The sequence below is a fragment of the Leptosomus discolor genome, chromosome 9, assembly GCF_034619465.1.
Source record: "Leptosomus discolor isolate bLepDis1 chromosome 9, bLepDis1.hap2, whole genome shotgun sequence".
NCBI lineage: Eukaryota > Metazoa > Chordata > Aves > Leptosomiformes > Leptosomidae > Leptosomus > Leptosomus discolor.
Genome location: NC_141399.1, coordinates 25,860,490 through 25,879,780, shown reverse-complemented (window position 1 = coordinate 25,879,780; position 19,291 = coordinate 25,860,490). Strand labels below are relative to the sequence as shown.

The window sequence follows — 19,291 nt, the reverse complement described above, 5'->3', positions numbered from 1 at the left end:
TGGATACACCGTGGTGCCGCTGCCTAACCCCTGCGATTAGGGGTGCTCAGCTTGCATGATGGGCATCAGCAACTGAAAAGTGGGCAGTTGGTTTAGCCTTGAGTTTCTGGCTTTTTCATTAAGGGCTTAAGTATGGAAACAATTTTAAATGCAGGGGGAATAATTTGATTGAGATTATTTCCCGGTTGCTGTAGTGGACTTTTTATCCTTATATTGGATGCATTATATAATGGATGTTAGATTAGTGGCGTCTTTTTTTCTTTTAATGGTAATACTATTTGATTTGGACAACTGGATTCCCTCCTCCTGTTTCCTTCCCTTCTGTTTTTTTCCTTCCAGTAAAATGTCATAAAAATTAATCATAGCTGAAGGCCAATTTTAACATCCAGATTTAGAAAATAGTATTTTAAAACCCTTGTGCTGAAAGGAAAAATGCACTCCAACAGGAAGTCATTGTTTTGTTACGGAGCAAGGAGAACAGTTTTTAAAACTTTTATCTATCTGAAGATTTCAAAATTGTGAAGATTTTTGAAGATGTCCAAAAAAAGGGTAGGAGTGGATGTCTGATAGCAAGGGCAGAACTAAGTCCAACAGTTCTGACAAATGTTCTCCAGTAACTTCCTACTATAGGGATCATCTCGAAGTGAATCCAAATCCATTCTTTGCTGCAGCCAGTCCCATCTCAAGCAGTGAGTTATTTAGTACTTTGAAAGATGAGAGGACAAATACCAGAAAACTGAAAAATGTTCTACATTCAGGTACTGCAGCCATATTCTCAGTGGAAGGCTCCAGAGCAGGATCTGCTTGTGTCTCTTCTGCTGGTTGGTCACTTCTTGCAAGATGAGGTAGCTTTTATCACCTTGGGCATATGTCTGCTTTGGAGATGGGGTTCAAAAAAAGAGATGACTGTTCAAGAAGCTGTTCTTCTCAACTGTCTTAGATGTTGGGACTTCAGTGCTCCTGTCTTACAAGAAACATCTGAAAATGCTGCAAGTTGAAGGGATCGGGTAGAAGAGAAGCACACTCAGTGTGCCAATGGCATCTTCTGGGAATGGTCTCTCAGTCTCATTATGGTTCACGTTATATTGGTTGTGGAAGCCAGGTGAGATCAGTGTTTCTGTCATGGCTAATGGAACATGCCAGGTGTTCTTAAAAATGTTTTCAAACACAGCAAGAGGAAACTTTCTCCTAAGGAGGAGACTCAAGGGTGGTTGAAGGCGAGCCTTTGCAGGCTGGGGAGAACCCAGTTCTTTATTTCACAGGGCAACGGAGATGCTCCAAGTAGAGCAGCAGAGCCCTGAAGCTCTTTGCTGGAGCAGTGCCGGATTTTGGGAGGGTTTTTGAAAGGTATCATGGCTTTGAGGAGGATTGTGCTATTGACCTCATGATGTACTGGAGAAGATCCAGGTCATGAGAAAGCATGAGCAAAGGCACAGATAGAGAAAGAGGCAAAAGGAGAAAAATATGGCTAATAGCAAGTCTCGTAAGCTTACAGTGTTCCCCCCACAGCAAGTGTGCACAGTGCTTTTTAGAAGTGCACAAGTGCTTTGATAATATAAATGCTAAAATAAGAAAAGAATTGCTGTTGGTATGCAGGAGAAGATACTATGACCTCCATATGGAGGGGGACATAGCCCAGCTGGCTGAAAATGGGACTGAAAAAGACTATGAAGTCTAATTAAAATGTGAAAAACTGAGAATTCATGCTAATAGACAGCAGATCTCTGTCTGGCACTGGTTCACAGCTAAATTTGACTTCCTTGGGAGACAAAAGGAACTGATTTAAGTTCCTTACCTTGCACTGACATTGATACTTTTCAGCATTTTAACCAGTGTGTTCCCAGCAAGGTGCTTGGTTCCTGCGGGTCTGCTGTGCTCAGACAGGGAGGCCTGCAGCAGGAATCTCTTACTCATGCTACCATAAAAAAAATTTACTACAGGTGTCTTCATATATGGTGTTAAACTCAGCTTTGACCTTGTTCTACTTCACATCTGGGTTGTGTTTCTAGCTTTCCCTTTCAGTATCTACAGGTGTAATAAATCGGAAACCTCAGCCCTTGCTCTGTGCTGTATGCAGCCTATGCACTGCCGAGGTCGTGCCTGCCTGCAGCGCCAGCAACATCACGCCTCCATCCACTGTCCTCACAGGAGGGACCAGCTCACCTCCAGACCAAGGCTGATCCACAGGAAGGGTGTCTTGAGACAAGCACTTGGGCAAACAACCTTGTAAACCAAATCATGGTCTTCTAGGCTAGAGGTGATGCTGGCTTGGTATCAAATTTAGCTGTTTAGGTGCTCCTACAAAGTCAGTTAAAGTTGTGATGTACGTGCAACCCAGGGATATGTGTACCTGGTTCCATTTTATGCTAGAAACCAATTTTATGTGGAGATTTATGACAGAAGCTGCGTTTCTCGGGGTTGTACGAGTTATTCTGCCTGTGGTGAAGGAATGCCAGAATGCTTCCTTCTCTGAACTTACACTCTTCCGTTCTTCCATGAAGAGCAAATTCATCTGTCTGCTACTTCTGCCGCATTCTTACTTGTCAGGATTTAACTGCATTTGCTTCAGGTTCCCTTGAGTTGATAGAAAATAAAAAGCAAGTGATATGTTCGGTTGGATCAGGTTTTCCATTCATTTCCACTTTTATATCCTGTTCTTTTTTTAAAAAGTGCAAGAAACACCACTGTTTGTAGAGTTACTCGTTGAAGTCTGTTCTCCCGTGGGTGACTTGTGGTTTAGATGTGCCAGGGTGAAATCCTTGGGTAGTCTTCCATGTGTGCGGCAAAGACCTGCACCCATGATCAGCAGTTCCAGGTGGAAGTAGGGGATGTTGTATGTGGATGTCAGTGCCTCTCGTTCCCTTGACCCAAGGCCCAGATGTGGCTGCTAAGAGAAATCATGAAAATAATACCATGAGGAGTTATTTTCCAGTGTGGCTCTATCAGTGTTAGCCCAGAACTGTTTTCATCTTGCGTTTAGCCTGCAGCTCTGACTTAAGCCTCAAGTTTTGTCTCCTCAGCAGTGTCTGTGGAGCTCACGCTTTAATTGCTGTGGCTGAGGTTTTTGCATGGGTGAAATTCCCTCTAGGCTAAAATCATGGACCAGCAGCTGAAAATCTGGAAGAGCAGCCATAGCCTGGCTAGTAAACGTTGTATAACCGCTGGCCAAGACAGGGTGGTCACCGCAGAAGACTTAGACTCCCAAGTCAGGAGAAAGTCCTGTTGCCTGGTAGGACCACCAAAACCAGGGGCTGGAAGAGCATACCTTGTGCTTTGCTGTCCGATGGGCTGCAATTGACGGGGTTCCACCTGGAGGATTTAAAGCACGTTGCTATGAAAACTCCTTCATGTCTGCGTGTGTGGTCCAGGATGAACACAGAAATATATGGAAGGACTAGAGCTGATGCTGGTCTGGTCGTTCACAAAGAACAGTTAACAGTTGCAAAAGTGGAAATGAATCAGTGTTGAAATATAAATACCTAGTACGTTGCATATTGAACTAAGTTATTATGGACTGCGCAGAAGCTGGCTTAATCAGCTGTCCAAAGCCTCTAGACTTCACATAGTCTGAGAGGCCACCATGAGACAGCATTGTACTGTTGGAAATATGTGGTGATGCACTTCAGATTGTGAAGTAATGTCTTACATAGTGAGCTGGGCAGTTTCGGTCGTAGTTTAATTGGTGCACAGCTTTAACTTGCCTTCCTGCCTGCATTGCTGGAATTTGTTGCTTGTAGTAGATGTTAAGAGAGTGATCTGCTCCTGATTTTTGAAGGTCTTTTGGTAGGGGAAAAAATGCTTTTGTTTTAAAGATAGGGTCGTTTCTGGAAAAGGTGTGACGTTTAGTGGGTTAATTTGATCTAGCCATTTTACTGCTGAAGTTCAAATGAAATTTTAAAAAACTTCATCTGTGTTCTGGCCCTTCATTGGGGTGGGTTATCAATTTTGGCAATAAAATCTTGGTAGCTGTAACTGTGGGAGTTTGCAGTATGTGAAAACATGACCACTGTCATAAATCTAGGACTACTACTTAAAGCTCTAACACATGAAAAGGAGGAAGGGAGAGGAAAGTTTCTGGGAAGGGTTCAATTCTGAAGGAAAGTTTTAAGAGTTCCATTATCCCCTCCAATGGCGATTAATTCACTGTGTTCCTTGCTTTATAATGAAGCTTGAACTGGTAACTGACAATCAGATTTAACGTTCTATGCTGAAAAATACAGTGGCTTTCCCGGGTAATGAAGTTAAAATACCAATAAAAACTTAGGAAAATATGCTCCCTCCTCTTTTATTGTTCTCTAATGATTTTCTGTTACCGCAGTGCCTAGAAGACCCGGGAGCGTGACTCACTGGCCTTCTGAAAACTGGGATTGCGCAGTCCTCCTTGTAAAGGCTTTTCAGCCCAAGCACAGAAATGTTCAGCAGATTGAAAGCATCTCAAATCTGCTTCTTAAAAGCAGTCGTGCCATGTTAAGGGCCGTATATTTACAGAGACGGGCATTCCTGCCCGCTGGTGCGGTGCCACTGGTCCATGACATTACCTGGTCCACCTCCATCTATGAGACCAAGGTCGTTTCTGTTTTCTGGTGGCCAAATACTTGCTTGGCTCCTTGGCCATCACTCATTATGAAGCTCCTCATGAGTATTGGGATGGAGGCGGCTCTGCTGTTACAGCTCCTGCCCGGAGGCATCGCTCAGTCCCTCTGTCAACCCAAACTTCCTGCCTGGCTTTGGATGAGCTTCTTAGCATCGCTGGTGCTTTTATTACCTAGGTAGAAAATGAGGATTATAGAATTGCTTTGCCTCATAGCTTTGAGTGGAAAAAGCTTTTAGAGATCGCTATTGAGTCTAACAGCCTCAGCGAGGATCCTTGCATGCCGATCAGAATGAGGAGGAATTATGGTGGGTTTCGTATCAACTCAAAGCTCATGGTTTGTGCCCCGGGGACCTCGGACTTCAGGGTGAATAGCTGGTGAGAGCAGGGATGTGGCTGACGTCAGGAGGGGAGGAAGAATGAGAGAGATGAAGCAATAGGGATGAGAAGAGTTATGGACAGCCTTGAAGGACAGGACCATACTTGAACTTTCAAGCAGAAAAAAAGCCAGTGGAGGGGTTTGCAGAGGACGGTGTGTAACCTACTCCAGACCCCTGGAAAGTATGCACACAGCCGAGCTGGGCTTAAAACACCAGATTTGGGGGAGGAAGATGGGTTATGAGAATTCCAGCTCAGAGAAAGTATAATCTCTGCTCTCTCCATAGCTGTCTCTGATCATGTTCTGGCTGATAGTATATATCACATTACAAGAGTTTTGCAGTCCAGGCTGTGGCTTGTCCTGCAGACAAGGCATCGTGTATAAATTTTGTCATGTTGAAATGGGAATTGATTACTCTTTCGCTTCTTGCATTTTTATGATGAAAAGGTAATGACAAAAACAAGACTTAAAATATGTTGAATGGGTTGGGATTTTTTTCAGTAAAGCAAAGCTGCTTTCTAGTCTGTTTGAAAATAATCTACTTAATATTTTTTTTGCACCACGTGTTACCAGAGGCGAATTTCTCATGGAGGACAATGGGGGTGATATTCAAGTAGCTGCTACTCCGAACCGCAACCTCTGATGGCTGAACTTCAGAGCACCAGAAAAACAACAGTACTGCTTGCAAAGAATGCCTCTACAGAGCTTAGTCTGGTTATTAGTCTTCTCACACTAATGATCTCCAAAATTGCAAACGATGAGGGAATTTGAATTTAACAATACCGTTAAACAATAATGCAAGAGGACTATTTCATGCCTTCCCCCCCACCCCCTCCCCCCACCCCCACCCCCCCCCCGGTGCTTTAAGACATTGTGCTGTAGGAGAGTGTGGGTTTTATTGATCTAAAGCTGGCTGGTGTAGCTTTCTCTTGATTGATTGGAAGCCAACTTTGCAATACAGCATGCAGAGAATTCTTTGGAGGGGGTTGGTAGTGGTAAATATGCTCTGAAAGACTTTGCATGAATACACTTTTCACTGAAAAGGGCTTGTGCACCTGAAGAACTTGTGTGCTTTTCCCAATTCTGCTGTTAATCAGGAACAAGATACTAGTTCTTCCCACCAACGTGGCTCTGCCTAGGAAAGAAATATTCCTTGTGCGCATAATGGCATAGGTCGGGTTGCATTTCTCCGCTTCGCTCATTTTCAAGCTGTTTGACCATTGGAAATACATTCCCTTGGTGTCCTGTGGCTTTTCATTCCTATAAAGTGTTTCTGAGGGATGGGCGTTATTTAAGGCATTTGCAGAGGGACGCAATTAAATATGCAAACCTTAACAGTTATTTCAGCATCCCAGCATTGTTGTTGTTATTGTATGTGGTTTGTATATCCAGCCATAACTCTGTGATACATTTGGGTTTCGCAGGCTGGAGAAAGCTTCCTGTTTTATGGTACCTTAAGAAGAAAAAAAAATATATATTTATTTATTTATAGATAATATATATATTTATATATAAATATATATTTATATTTTTAATAGATATATAAAATTATATATATATATACACACACACAGACGTATCATTATTCTTCTGTAGAGTGAGGAACATCCGTCCTTACAAACCAGATGAGTTTCTGAGTGACTGCAGGGTACATTATTTTGGGGGTTCCCACTGTGCTCCCCTTGACATCCCAGAGCAGCTTTGTTCCATGTTTCCAGAGCAGGTTCTGCATCTGGCTGCAGAGAAAATCAACGCTTTGCTATGCGTGCCTTTGTTTTTCTTTAGTTTGCTGAGAGAAACCAACATAGGACCGATTCGTTCTGGTGAGGCATGCCCTTACTATTGTTTCCCAGGTTATTTTGAGGAATGGTTTCCCCTGGGATATTTCCTCTCTTGGCTTTTTGACCTTTTTGCATCCTATAGTGATTTTCTTGATTAAAAGTATGGAGTCATAACGGATTTACACGATGTTTCTAAAATTAAGGTAATTTGAGGTCTTTAGGTTGGGGGAGGAGGGAAATGGTGATTGTTCCAGGTTTTTCTGTTGCTGTTGTGTACCTCTACAGAGAAAATACAGTTTCTTTTCAGGGAGCAGGTACGTGCTTGCTGGGCTTCTGAAAATACTCTTGCTTTCCAGGCACAGAGGCTGAGAGAATCAACTCTCCATGACTTTGAGGATGAGGAGTTTCAGTGAAACAATGCACCAGGGCAATAATTTCTTTTAGACCTCCCCAGAAGGGACAGGTGCTGCAGCTGGGGTGTTCCAGCAAAGCCTTGCCCTGCTCCAGCTGCCTTGCTGGTGTGGGGGGGCTCGGCCGGTGCAGATGTGTTTGCACATAGTCATCTGCTGGGCTGGGGCCACCCATGCTTGTGGTTCTGCTCCAGCATCTCATCTCCTGGACCCAGCAAAGGTCCAGGTCTTGCATCTCCAGATCACAAGATGTGATTAGGGAGATGAGCATGGGGCACCCAGGCTTAGTGGACAAGTGCCTGTTCAAGCACTGCAAGTGTGTTTGCTCCACATTTTCCTACAAGGATGCACCTGATACTTGTGCAAAATGTTTCCAGGTGTTTTTAAAATGCTGCATCGTATTTTGCTAGATGGGTGGCAAACATCTGCTTGTTTTGCTCTGCAAATCCTCTCCCTTGTTGCAGCCACACCAAATAACAGGGAGTAGGGGAGTTTAAGCCACAGCAATGTGCGCCCTCGCGTCCAGACGAAAAGCTGCAGTCCAAGAGCTGCAAGTGTATATATTAATCGTATCTCAAGGGGCAGTGAATAGAAAAAGTGTCGCTTGCTCTTCTGACCGGCACAGCTGTGCCAGATGCCATTCCCCAGCCAGACAGCACGGCCCTTCACGGTCCGACCCAGCAGCTGAGCATCCCCTGACCTCTTGCAGCTGCGACTCCTGGAACAATGGGCCCCTTGAGTCACCAGGGAGAAACCTTGCCTTCATCGGCATGGGGAGCTTGAAGCCGAGCAGGGTGTTCCTGGTGTAGCTGCGCCCAGCATGGAGCTTGGCTGTCCTTCACCCTGCCCCTGAGCTCTGGAAGATGATCCTGAGCAGCTCCCTCCATCCAGAGGTGGACCTCTGTGAACCTCTGTACACTGGTCACCATGGGTTAACTGCCATTACTTGCACAATTAAAAGTGCTATTGGAAATAGTCCCTATGACAAACTCCCCTCTCTATCTTTTTGCTCACATCAGTTGTGTCCAGTACCAGGCTAAGTGTGGAGGACTGGTGTGTTACTACTTCAGGAAAGCTTGGTTTTGCGGTGGTTGGTCTCAAAGCAGTGTGTGCTCGTAGCTGTTGTGGTCACAATTGCTGTCATGAGCTATTTTTATTCATTTTTTTTTTTTCCTAAGTAAAAGGTCTGTTTCAGTCATTTATCTTCACTGTCATTTCACTTTCTGACTTGGTGTTATTAGAAAGACAAAGTTTAATGGGTAGATTACTTTTAGCGAATATTTAGTATTTTTCTGACTGATTCGTGACAAGTGTGGTATAAGAAGAAAACCTGGGTGAGAAGAGAGTGGCAGAGTTGGGATTTTTCAGGCTGGAGAGGAGGAGGGTCCAGGGAGACTTATGGTGGCCTTTCAGTATATAAAGGGGCTTATAAGAATGATGGAGAGAGACTTTTTACCAAGGCCTGTGGTGACAGCACAAGGGGCAGGGGCTTTAAACTGAAAGAGGATAGGGTTAGACTGGACATAAGGAAGAAGCTTTTTACAATGAGAGTGGTGAGATGCTGGAAAAGGTTTCCCAGAGAAGCTGTGGCTGCCCCATCCCTGTAAGTGTTCAAGGCCGGGTTGGATGGGGCTTGGAGCACCCTGTTCTAGTGGAAGGGGATGGATTAGATGGACTTCAAAGTTCCCTTCTGACCCAAACCATTCTGTGATCCTATGAAGGTCTGAGCAATCATCTTTATTTAAATAAAAAAGAAGAAAAAATGATCAGCAATGTTAAATGTTCTTCCAGCCTAAAAAAGTAGCTTTGTACACCACGTTGGTGATCTGAAGAGCCTCTTCCAAGGATGAGAGGGGTTTTGGAAGGTGCTGCAGATGACACGGGTGGCACAAGCCATCGGTGCCTGTGACAATTCCAGTGCTAGCATGCAGTGCCACACCACAGGACCTGCCCGATGGCAGTGCTGCAGAGGTGGCTTCTGGAAACATTCCCTGGCTCTGGAGGGACACGGTGGAGCTGAGCTGCTGCTTGGAGGGCTCAGGAGGAGCCCAATGAAGGGGACAAGGCAGGGGGTCTGTCCCAGTTTTGATCTTTCCGGCATCAGCTTTGTGGAAGTGGCAGTGGAAGTCTGGGACCGCACTGACAGCTCTTGCTGCATCCATGGTGGGAGGAGGAGGAGGAGGATGAAGGTCCAGTGGAGTACAGTGCCTGGTTCTTTGGTAGCTGTAATTTGCATTTGTGTTTTATTTTAGTGTAAGGTTTCCTGTTGCTGCTAATGCTGACCAAAGCATGCCTGGAGTCCCATTACTTGAGTTTTGTGCATAGAAAGATAATTTTCATCGACCATCTGGGAAAATAAATGTATTGTGCCAATCTCTTGTATTTCTCCTCCTGAAACTAAAGTTACATGGTTTTGTTCACATTGTGGAAAGCTTTCAAATATCTTAAATTTTGATTGTTTCACTGAAAATTACAAAACCCGTCAATCAAAATGAGATGTCGGGGTGTTTTATCCATTCTGAACCCGTACGAGAAGGAGGTGGTGTGGAGTGAGCTGAATATTATTATCCAACCCAAGCCATTCTGTGATAATGCTGTAGCTTTTCAAAATTGTGGATGTTGTGTTAAAACTAGATTTGTAATAGCAGGGAAAGGAAACCTGTTTGTTTTGACGCAATTAATGTTGTGCTGTTACAAAATCTTCTCAAGACGAAAAATGTCAGGTTTAGCCTTAGCGCTGGGAGTAGCTCAGGTGTTGCTCGGCCGAAGCAACAGGGTGGCGTGGGACAGGAGACTGTACATCTTCATGGGCTGCTTCCCCACCGCTTCATCTGCAGTGCTTTTATTTAGTCATGTTTCGTAAAGCTCACATAAAAGCCAAGGAATAACAGCATTCGAAAGCGGTGCTGATGATTTCATTGAAGTTTTAATCAGAATGATAATGCAATTTATTCCTTTAATTGGTTCTGCAATGTTTCAACTTGATTTAAAAAGTAGTTTAAAAAATAAATCCCAAACCTTCACTCTTTTTGCCCATCCCTTGCCCTGCTTCACTGTGGAGGGTAAGGCGGTGGTGGTGCCCACAGGAGCATCCTGCTGCTGGGCTCTGTGGCTGGGTCAGTGCGGTGGGATGCAGCAGTTAGGGATGGTGGGCAGCAGGGGGCCGTGCCCCTCCTTCTCTCCATTTACCAAGGCTCGTGGTCAATGAGAGCCTTCAGTTCCCCACCCGCTGCAGCGGCGGAGCCTTCCCCAGGTAGGTAAGTGCCACCTTTTACTTGTTGTTGCTTTTTAGGTATGCTTGAAAGTACAACAGTGCTGGTGGTGGGGCAGGTCCCAGGCCATACTGCGGTGTTTCAGGGACCTTTTGGACACGACATTCTTGCAATGACAAAATATCAGGAATTGCAGTAAATGTAGACCTGCCTGCGCACAGGCGGAATTAAATAGCAACAGCGTGGGAATTTGGGAGACTCTTTGGGGTTGTTTTGGGGGGGGAACCCTTTGATTTTCCAGATGTTGTTCATGAGGCCTCATTGGGGCTTGCTGGAGCAAAGCAAGATTTAAATGCAAAATCCAGCGGCTGCTCATCAGGAAGCAGGAATGGGATGATCTTAGGCTGGAAGAAGAGTGTGTGCATGGGAAATAACTCAGGAATAGGCGTTTTCGAGTGAAGGGATGCACCACAATGGGTGGGAGAGGTGAGGTGAGAGCCCCAGGGCTTGTCAGAGGCAGAGACCTCTACTGATCATTACTTTTGATAGGGACTTTTATGGCCTGTAGCCACTCTTTTAACTAGCAATTCATGGAAGGAGTTTATTCTCTGCTATTTCAAAGGTGCTTTTGATGCCACAGGTTTTGTTCTGAGAACAATAATGCACTTGATAACCTTTAGTGCTGCTTTTTTGAAGCCTCTTCGTTCTTGTCTTGGGCTGCGTTTGCCTTGTGTGTGTATTTATGGCTTATGTAGCTGTGATCAGGTTTCTTCAGAATAAAGAAAAGTCAGAGCAGCCCTGGTTGTTGGCGGGTGCAGTAACACTCAGAACAAGGTACTTGGCCCCTAATTAATCTTTTGTGAAATTTCTTGGTTTAGGAAGTGGAAATAGCTGGGGAAAATGCTGCTGGTGATGAGCCACTGTGCCCTGGGGTAGCTGGGAGGACTGGTGAAGTTTCTAAACAGAAATTCCGGTTTCTGGGTCAGGATGTTGATTTAATAACTGTCAAAGCGGTTTTAATGCAGCAACTATTTTTTTCATAAAGAAGAGGTTGCCACATAAAATTTTTGCCTCTTGGCAAAAATCGTGTTATAAAGATGTACTTGCTCTAGCTTTAAAGTGTTAATTTATGTGGTATATTGAATTGGATTTAAAGGTCCCTGAAGACCTTTGAATCTCGGTAGCTAATGGGCTTGCAGAAGAGAGCTTGAGAGAGGAAAAACTTACTGGCAGTGAGTAATACTGGTGAAAGAGCTCCAGGATTGAGCAAGTTGTGCAGAGAATAATTAGAAGTGATCGCACCGGTGTTTGGGGCCTTTATTTCCAACTACAGATCTCCCTTGGCACTGCCTGTGTCACTGTCGCTGCAGCCACCTATGCCCTGGGGGGATGCTTTTCCCTGCTGAAACCATTCAGGTTGAGTTTTCCCAGACTGCTTCCAAGGGGACACAGCTCCTTGGGCATCCCCTTGGGGTGAGATGAGCATCCATGTGCAGCTATCTTACGTCTCCCTTGGCTCTTCCCCTCGGCCCAGCCGAGCTATCCCTGATGGAAAGGATTTGGCATTCTGGCTCCAGTCTCTCCACTCAGCTAAGCTATCCCTGCCAAAGATGCTTAAACTTGTCCTCCTTCTTCCAGCTGGCCTTGCTGAACTTCTTTCACCCTGAAGAAAAGCTGCACATTGGAGAAGAAGGTAGACGAGTCCGTCGAAATAAAAGGAGTAAAGGCAGCGAAGGGCCAGACGGTGAGTCCCACTTTGTTCCTCGCTGCTGCGCTTCTCGTCTTCGCACAGACAAGATGACTGACTTTTTTTTTCAGATCATGGTTATAGACAGAATTCTGTATGTGGGAAAAAAAATATTGGCATCTGTGGCTTATGATAGTTTCTGTCTTATTTTGATTGCCTTCCAGGCGAGGGATTCCAGTAGTTCTGGTTTCTGTAACTGTAGGTCCTACTGATTTTGTGCAAATTAATACTGCTTAGTAATTTCATCCTTGACTCTTCTTCTCTAATAGTGAGGCTCTGTGCTTATTGAAGGCTGTAATTTGGGCTTGTATACCTGTATTTGTTGTTCTGTGCACCTATCTCTGCTTAAAATCATCAAGTTAGCTGTTCATAGTCTTAACAGCTGTGAACGTCCGCATCATAAAGTGGTAACTGCGTTTTGCAGTGCAGTGGAGGGTCTCAAGTGGCTTCAAAGCCCGTGTGAAGGGAAGACAGAGTTGTACAGAGCTTGTATTAGGAGAGCGTAGAGTTACAAAAAAAATCACAGTCACATGTCTGTGATTTGATAAATATAAAACAAGTACACATGGTAAAAACCACAGGGGCATTGGGGCTTCCTTGGTGGCCCCTGGAACTGGGTGAGGGCCTGAGACCTCCCTGGTGCGATGATGCTCTCTGTCCTCATGGTCCACAGCGCGGTTGCTGCTGCATCCCATGGCGACAGCATCGTCCTCCCCGTGTCCTGCTCTGCTACGCTCAGGTGCCAAAGCCCTTCTCTTGTATCTCGTCTCTTTGTTCCAGACCTTGTGGTTGATTTTGAACTTGGTGTCTATTTTGAAGGTGCTCACACCAGCAGGGGCAGGGAGGCAGGCGACAAGGAGCTCGTCCCTTGAGCGACCCCTCAGACATGGTAGTGATTCCCAGGGGCTCTCCAGGAGCTGTGCTCTGCATGCCAAGTGGCTGGTTCTTCATGCAGGTGTCCTCTAAAGCCCCTGGACAGCTGAAGGGTGCTTAAATTGGAAAATGAGCCCTGCCAAAAAAATCTATTTTATGCTTGAGGTCGTGTAATGTTACCTTTTTTGTTCTTCTAAGAATAGCACCAACATTCTTAGGTAGAGCATAGCTAAGGGAAAGTACTGCAGCATCTTTATTGCACAAAAAATACTCTCAACACTTGTTGAGAATTTAAGTAATAAACACCAAAATAGTTAAAAATAACTTCACCTTCAGTCCCTTTTTCCTGCTTGAATCCTCCCTGATTTCAGTATGAGGAGTTTTATTTCCACTGAATCTTTCTTTTCATGATTATCCAGCTACACTGGGACACAAGGACTGCCTCCCGTGTCAAGCTCCCGTGCTTTCCCACTGCAGAAAAGCACAGCTCCTATTTTATATGGAGAGGAGAAGACTGGATGCCAGGGAAAGCAGGGAAAGAAATAATGAAGTAGTGGTCTGTGCATGGCTCGATGCCTTCTAAGCCCAAGTCCTGACTGCATTATAAACCTCTGCTATCATTAGTTTTCCTCTCCTGCTCCCTGGCTCCATGCGTTTCCCATCTCCCCTGAAGCCTTCACAATTTCACAGTGGAAAAGCATTTCCCTGTGGCTCTGCTCCAAGAAAGACTTTCGTGAAACGCACCGGATTCCTCCTCCCCAAAATGCTGACAAGTATGATGCATTTGGTACAGACTCCCTGAGTGATTCCAGCTAAATGTGGTCCATCATCTTCAGAGCCAGTGTCGCTCTGATGCTCAGATGGCTCAGGCAGGATCCAAGTCCTTCTGCATCGACGCCTTGAAATCTATTCCAGTGTCTTTGCAAGTTGCTTGTGTAAGTAGCAAGTTTCTACTGTAGGCAAGTGGTGTCAATGGAGTGCTGCAGGCAGATGCTCAGGGGAATCAGCCAAATCTGTTAGGCTGCCGAAGTGCTGCCTTTCTGTTGCCAGATGTGCAGAGAATCGCTGCATGGTGAGAAATAGATGCTGAAGGTTGGTGGACTAATGAGGGCTTTTCTTATCATCCTTGTGCCCGAGTGAAAACGTGCCATACTTTTGTAACTTGCGCTCCTTTCCCAGATTTTCTTTTTGTTCCCTGAACACATCAAAGTTGGGTCACTGCAGAAGCGTAGCATGCTTCCACTGATTATGTGTGTCTTTGTAAATTGGGGGTTTGACCCCATAGCTTGGTGGAGTTGCAGAAAATTGCCAGAGTGACAGGACATTTTCCTAGGGACATTAGCAAGGTGAGTTATGGTGGCAACCAGTTACTTTGCATTTGGCTATCTCAGTTTTATTAGGTAAAGCAGTATTTAACAAGTGTAAGCTGTCAGGGTAGGGATTGACCTTGTGACAACCGTAAAATAAATAAACAAACAGAATAGCTTTCTTGTGCTGTTTGGTTTAGACCTACCTGAAGTCATCTTCCTTTTTAGAGAAGAGCGATGAAACAAAAAAAAATAAATAAAACCATGTCACAGTATTGATAACACCATTTTCTTAGTGAGTTTTGCAAAGTGAAAGTTGATTGAATGTTTGATCTCCAAAGAGCCTCCAGAAGATAAAAGTGGATGAACTATAAATTCCCAGAAGGAAGGAGATCTGCTTTCCACCTGAGGCCTCACTAATATTTGTCTGAAATTAATTTTATGAACTTTCAAGTCCTTTCACAGTGAAAGACCAAAGTAATCCAAGTGTGGAAGCTGTTGTTGGAGGGAGGCTGCTCCGTCCCCTTCCACGGCTGTTTGAGTCCTGCTCATATTGGTACCAACAACGGGATGGCTTTGATGATTTAGAAATATCAGAGATAACATGGTTCCTTTCCTAAAAGCTTTTTCTTCTAGGAGAATTTACTTTCAAGCCTTTTGCTGTGAAAAAGGTGGGTTTCAGACAGGTCACCTGGTTCCGTGGGGCCAGGGGATGGTGTTGGCCATGACTGTGTCCAGGGCACGGAGCCACAGGGATGGGACACAGGAGACCATGAGCAGCGAAGCCGCTTCGGTGCCTCTTTGTTGCTTGCTGAGAAACCCCAAGAAAAATGGTGTGCAATAGTGCAAAGCAATCTGTTGGATTCTGTCACTTCCAAACATGACTCCAGTATTTCAAGGACTCCTCCTTTGAGGACTCCAGCTTCAGGCCTCGTACCCTCTTGTCATGTTTTATGGTTGTGTTTGCTTAATTTTTGTTCATGTCCCTCCACGCACAGTGCCCTGGAACCAATTAAACAAGCTGAGGTCGTGTCCTGGGACGAGGTGCCCGCCTTGCTCCCCTCCCTGCTCGCTGTCAGTCCGGCATGGGTCACCCTGCCATGGGCAGATGAGGTTAACGGGAGGCTGATGTCCCAGTCCTGAGGAGCACGGATCACCTTTCAAGCCAGCTTCCTGGCCATGCCACCAACCCAACCTTTGCACAGCTTTAAAAAATTGCTGCTCTTTTTTTCTGCTTCTCATGGAAAGGATTTTCCCCTTTACAGCTCTGTCATACGGTGTTCTTCCTACTCTGTGTCACCAACTCCACCTGTCACTTAATTTGCTTTAGTTCACTAAAACTTGACCCTCTCCAATGTCTCTCTTTTATTTTTCTTTTTCCTCTCCTTCCGTTTTGTCTTGGTGTATTTATGCTGCTGTGGAACCGCTGTTGCTCCCAGATTAACGAATCATTCTGGAGCTGGTAATTAGCAACAGTTGTGCTAAAAGGAACCATCAAGAATGTTAAATTAGTCCACTTTTAAATAAACTGTGTATGAAGTGTTAGATCTCTATTCCCAGAGCTCCAGTAAAAATGCTGCTGGCTCTTTGCTAACAAAGCCAAAATATGGGAGTAGCATGGTTGTAACTACAGAGACAATTCCGTGCTCTTGAGGTTATAAATAATGACAGAGCATTTACAAAGCAGATGTCAATAGGACTCTTTAAAAAACATTGTTTTAAAAAACAAAAACAAAACCAAAAAAACCCCTTAGTTTCTTTTTTGCCTACTTTCATCTCTGTTCCCACTTAGATCCCTGCCGTGCTGCTTTCCTGGTTTGTTTGGTTTTTGCTTCTTGGTTTGTGTGGTTTGTGTTTTGTTTTTTTTTCCTTCCTAGATGTTTTCGTATTGAGCTTGGTGAGAAACATAAGTGATTGTTATCCGTTCTTTGATTTGGAGCATGGCAGCTGGGAAGAGGCTGAGCAGATGGCTGTCCTTAAGCTGACAACAATTTGGTTCCTACTACTTTGGCAGTCCTTACTGCTGAGGAAAGTACTTGATGAGAACGCATGGGTTTCAGCCCTGCAAATGGCTTTTGTTGAAATAAAAATTAAATTCTAAGAAAGCAGGCGCCCGTCTCGATCCCTGCTTCTACCTGGAGCTTTGGAAGTGATGCGCCAGCTACATGGGTCCAGCGTTTTGCCCTGTTATTATTTGCTTGGGGGTTTTAGAATGGTTTTAGGATGGTTTAGCAGGTAGCTGATGCCAGAGCCTGGCCAGGGGTGCCTGGTTCCCTCCATGCCCCCGGGCAGCCCCTGGTCCCACAGATGCTGTGTCTCAGCCGTGCCCTCTCCCACACTGCTAGTGCTGATGATGCAATATGACCTTTTTTTTTTTAATATCCATATCACAATAGCAACTTTTCCTGCTGGCTTCCTCTCCTTTGGAAAGGGCAGGTTTGTCCTGCTGCCTCCAGAACAATCGGTGCCTTTGTGTCGGCCTCATGCAATTCCCCAAAGCCCAGGCATTCCCAGAAATGCAGATGTATGAAGGGCGATAGAGCCTTATTATGCTCCGAAACCATGGTGATGAGCACTCAGTAAATACAGAACGTTTCCTGGATATTGAAGCGCAGGAGACAATCCCAAAAGAAAGGCTCACCACTGTCCTCATTTGGGCTAAACCAGGACTAATTCTGGTTTAGTGCTTTTAACTTTTCAGTTAAGTCTCCTCTAACTAACGGCATTTTCTGAAACAGCAGCCTGTTTTTCCAGACAGTGACTGCTCCTAGCAGTCATAAGGCCTGATGTTTATAGTTTGTACCAAGGAACGGTATGCAGAGAGGCCCTTGCTTATACTTGTTCTTATGGTGACCAAGGTCACTGCTAAATCTTGTGCTCCATGTTGGGGTGCCAGGAGTGAAAGGGTCGCACCTACAGGGAGGAGCGAACTGGACAGGTGACCCAAACCTGACCAACAGAGTATTCCATCCCATATACGTCATATTCAGTATAAAGCTGAGAGATCACGAGGGTCTCGCTCTCTTCTCTCTTCCTCTCTTCTTCGATGGCCGACATCTGAGGAGGACTCTGTCTGTTCTTCTATCGTCGATCCCGATCCGTGCATCCCTGAATCCAGTGCCTGAGTCCAGCTCCTGCATCCCGTCCTTGTCTGCTGCCGAGTCCAGCCTGGGACTGCCCCAGTGCCAGCCCTGCAGCATGGTGGTGACGTATTGTCATCAGGGTGGGGGGAGTTTGGTTTGGTATTGGTTTTGTATATATTTTTACATATTGTATATATTTCATTATTTCCTTATTCTTATTATTATATTTTCTTTTATTGTTATTGTTTCATTAAAGCTGTTTTAGTTTTCTTTTCCAAACCATAAAGTCTCTCTCTCTTGTTTTCTTTCCTTTTCCCTTTTGGGAGGGGAGAGGGGTTAGTAGAGAGCGTCTGTCATTCATTAGTGGCCGGCCCAGCCTCAAACCGTGACACCCACAAAGTGCTTGCACTTACTGATTTCCCCCCAGAATTTTGTTGTGATTTCCCCCAAAATAGGAGAAGAGGGGAATTGAGATGATGTTTGAATCTTCATGGGCAAGCAATCTCCATCCCTTTCCTGTGACGTTGCTGTCAGTACTTGTTATTACTACGGTAAAATTAAGACTACAGCTCATTTACAGATGCTTACCCATGTTAGCTTATATGATAATAAGGCAGGTATCTGTATAACGTCTTATACAAAGATACAGTGATAAATAGATAGGTAACTTATTTCAGCCCATGGTCTTGAGTCTGAGGTTGTTTCTAATCAACATTTCTACTGAGACAGATCCAGAGAACCTTCACAGCTGGCTAAAAACCCAGAATGGTGTTTAGGTCCTAGTTTCAGCTCTGTTACAGCAGTGGTAGATTAGTGCTGTGTCATTTCTGAAAACAGGTGAAAGCAAAGGTGAAGATATTAAAGGGGCTCTTCTTGCTGTAGGTATAACTCTTAAGAAAATATGGTTTTAGGCAGCTGAAATGTTTTCAGCATGTCCTTGGTTCAGACTACTCTGAATTCTTGTGGTGTTTTTTTTTTAAATACTGAAATTCTTTTGAGGTTGCATTTGCTGCAGTGGCCATTAACAGGCTTTGCTGAATCCTGTCTTGGGAAACCAGAGGCAGTTGTTTGCCATCCAGCAGCGTGATGCGGTAGATACCCAACCAAGATGTCATTTGAGTGAAGCTCCACGTAGCCCAAGCACGTTGGGAAGGCAGAGGTGTTAACATCTAGGCTTGAGTCAATGTGCTATTTCAGCTTGAAGATTTTGGAGGCACTGTCTGTCCCTGGAAAGTGGGTGATGCTGAAGGCCTAAGTGATGAGGTTCATTCCCATGATATGCATTGAGGGTAATATTTTCATGCTGGAAGGAACCAGGGTCTGAAAACTGATGGAGCCCAGAATTCTTCATTGAACTCTGGTATGTTGTTGTCCCAATTGGATGTTAAATATTAAAAGCAATTAACTTACTGGGAGAGGTAGAAGCCTAATTGTGTGGTGGCTGTGATGAATGGGTCCAGGTCACAGGGTTCATGGTGTAATACTCAATGTGCCCTGATCTGTACACAGCCTCTGTTTGCCTCCTGTCATCTTCACCAGCCCTTCCAGTTGTGATCTGGGTTATTCCAAAAGAAACCCTGCTTCATTACTCTTAATATTTATAAAGCCGTGATTAGGTGCTGTTGATTTGTTCCATCTGTGGAGCTGCTTTAGCATGTGTTTGTCCTTCCCTGGCACCTCCTGTCTGGTTTGGATAAGGCGGTGGATTGCCTGCTGGAAGATTTTGAGGTGCCAAGGGTATTGAGAAGGCTTGAGAAGGAATTCTCTGGTCAGAATCTCACCTCGGTTGCATTTTCAGATACTTGCGCTGATTCTACTTTTGAGTGGATTTCAGAGTTGTCCTGATGGATCCTCAGTGCATAGCCTACGGTGTGTGCTTCAGTAGGCTTTGCTGGAACTTGAACTAAA

General features: G+C 44.8%; 1 protein-coding gene across 2 annotated transcripts in view; it reads left to right on the top strand.

Annotated features, from left to right (window-relative positions):
* EDA (ectodysplasin A) overlaps window positions 1–19,291 on the top strand; it is a 78,854-nt gene that overhangs the window by 37,278 nt on the left and 22,285 nt on the right. For both annotated transcript variants that reach the window (XM_086470350.1, XM_086470351.1), the window contains one exon: window positions 12,012–12,117. In XM_086470350.1, coding sequence (XP_086326476.1) covers window positions 12,012–12,117 — 106 coding nt within the window. The remainder of the gene's footprint in view (window positions 1–12,011; window positions 12,118–19,291) is intronic.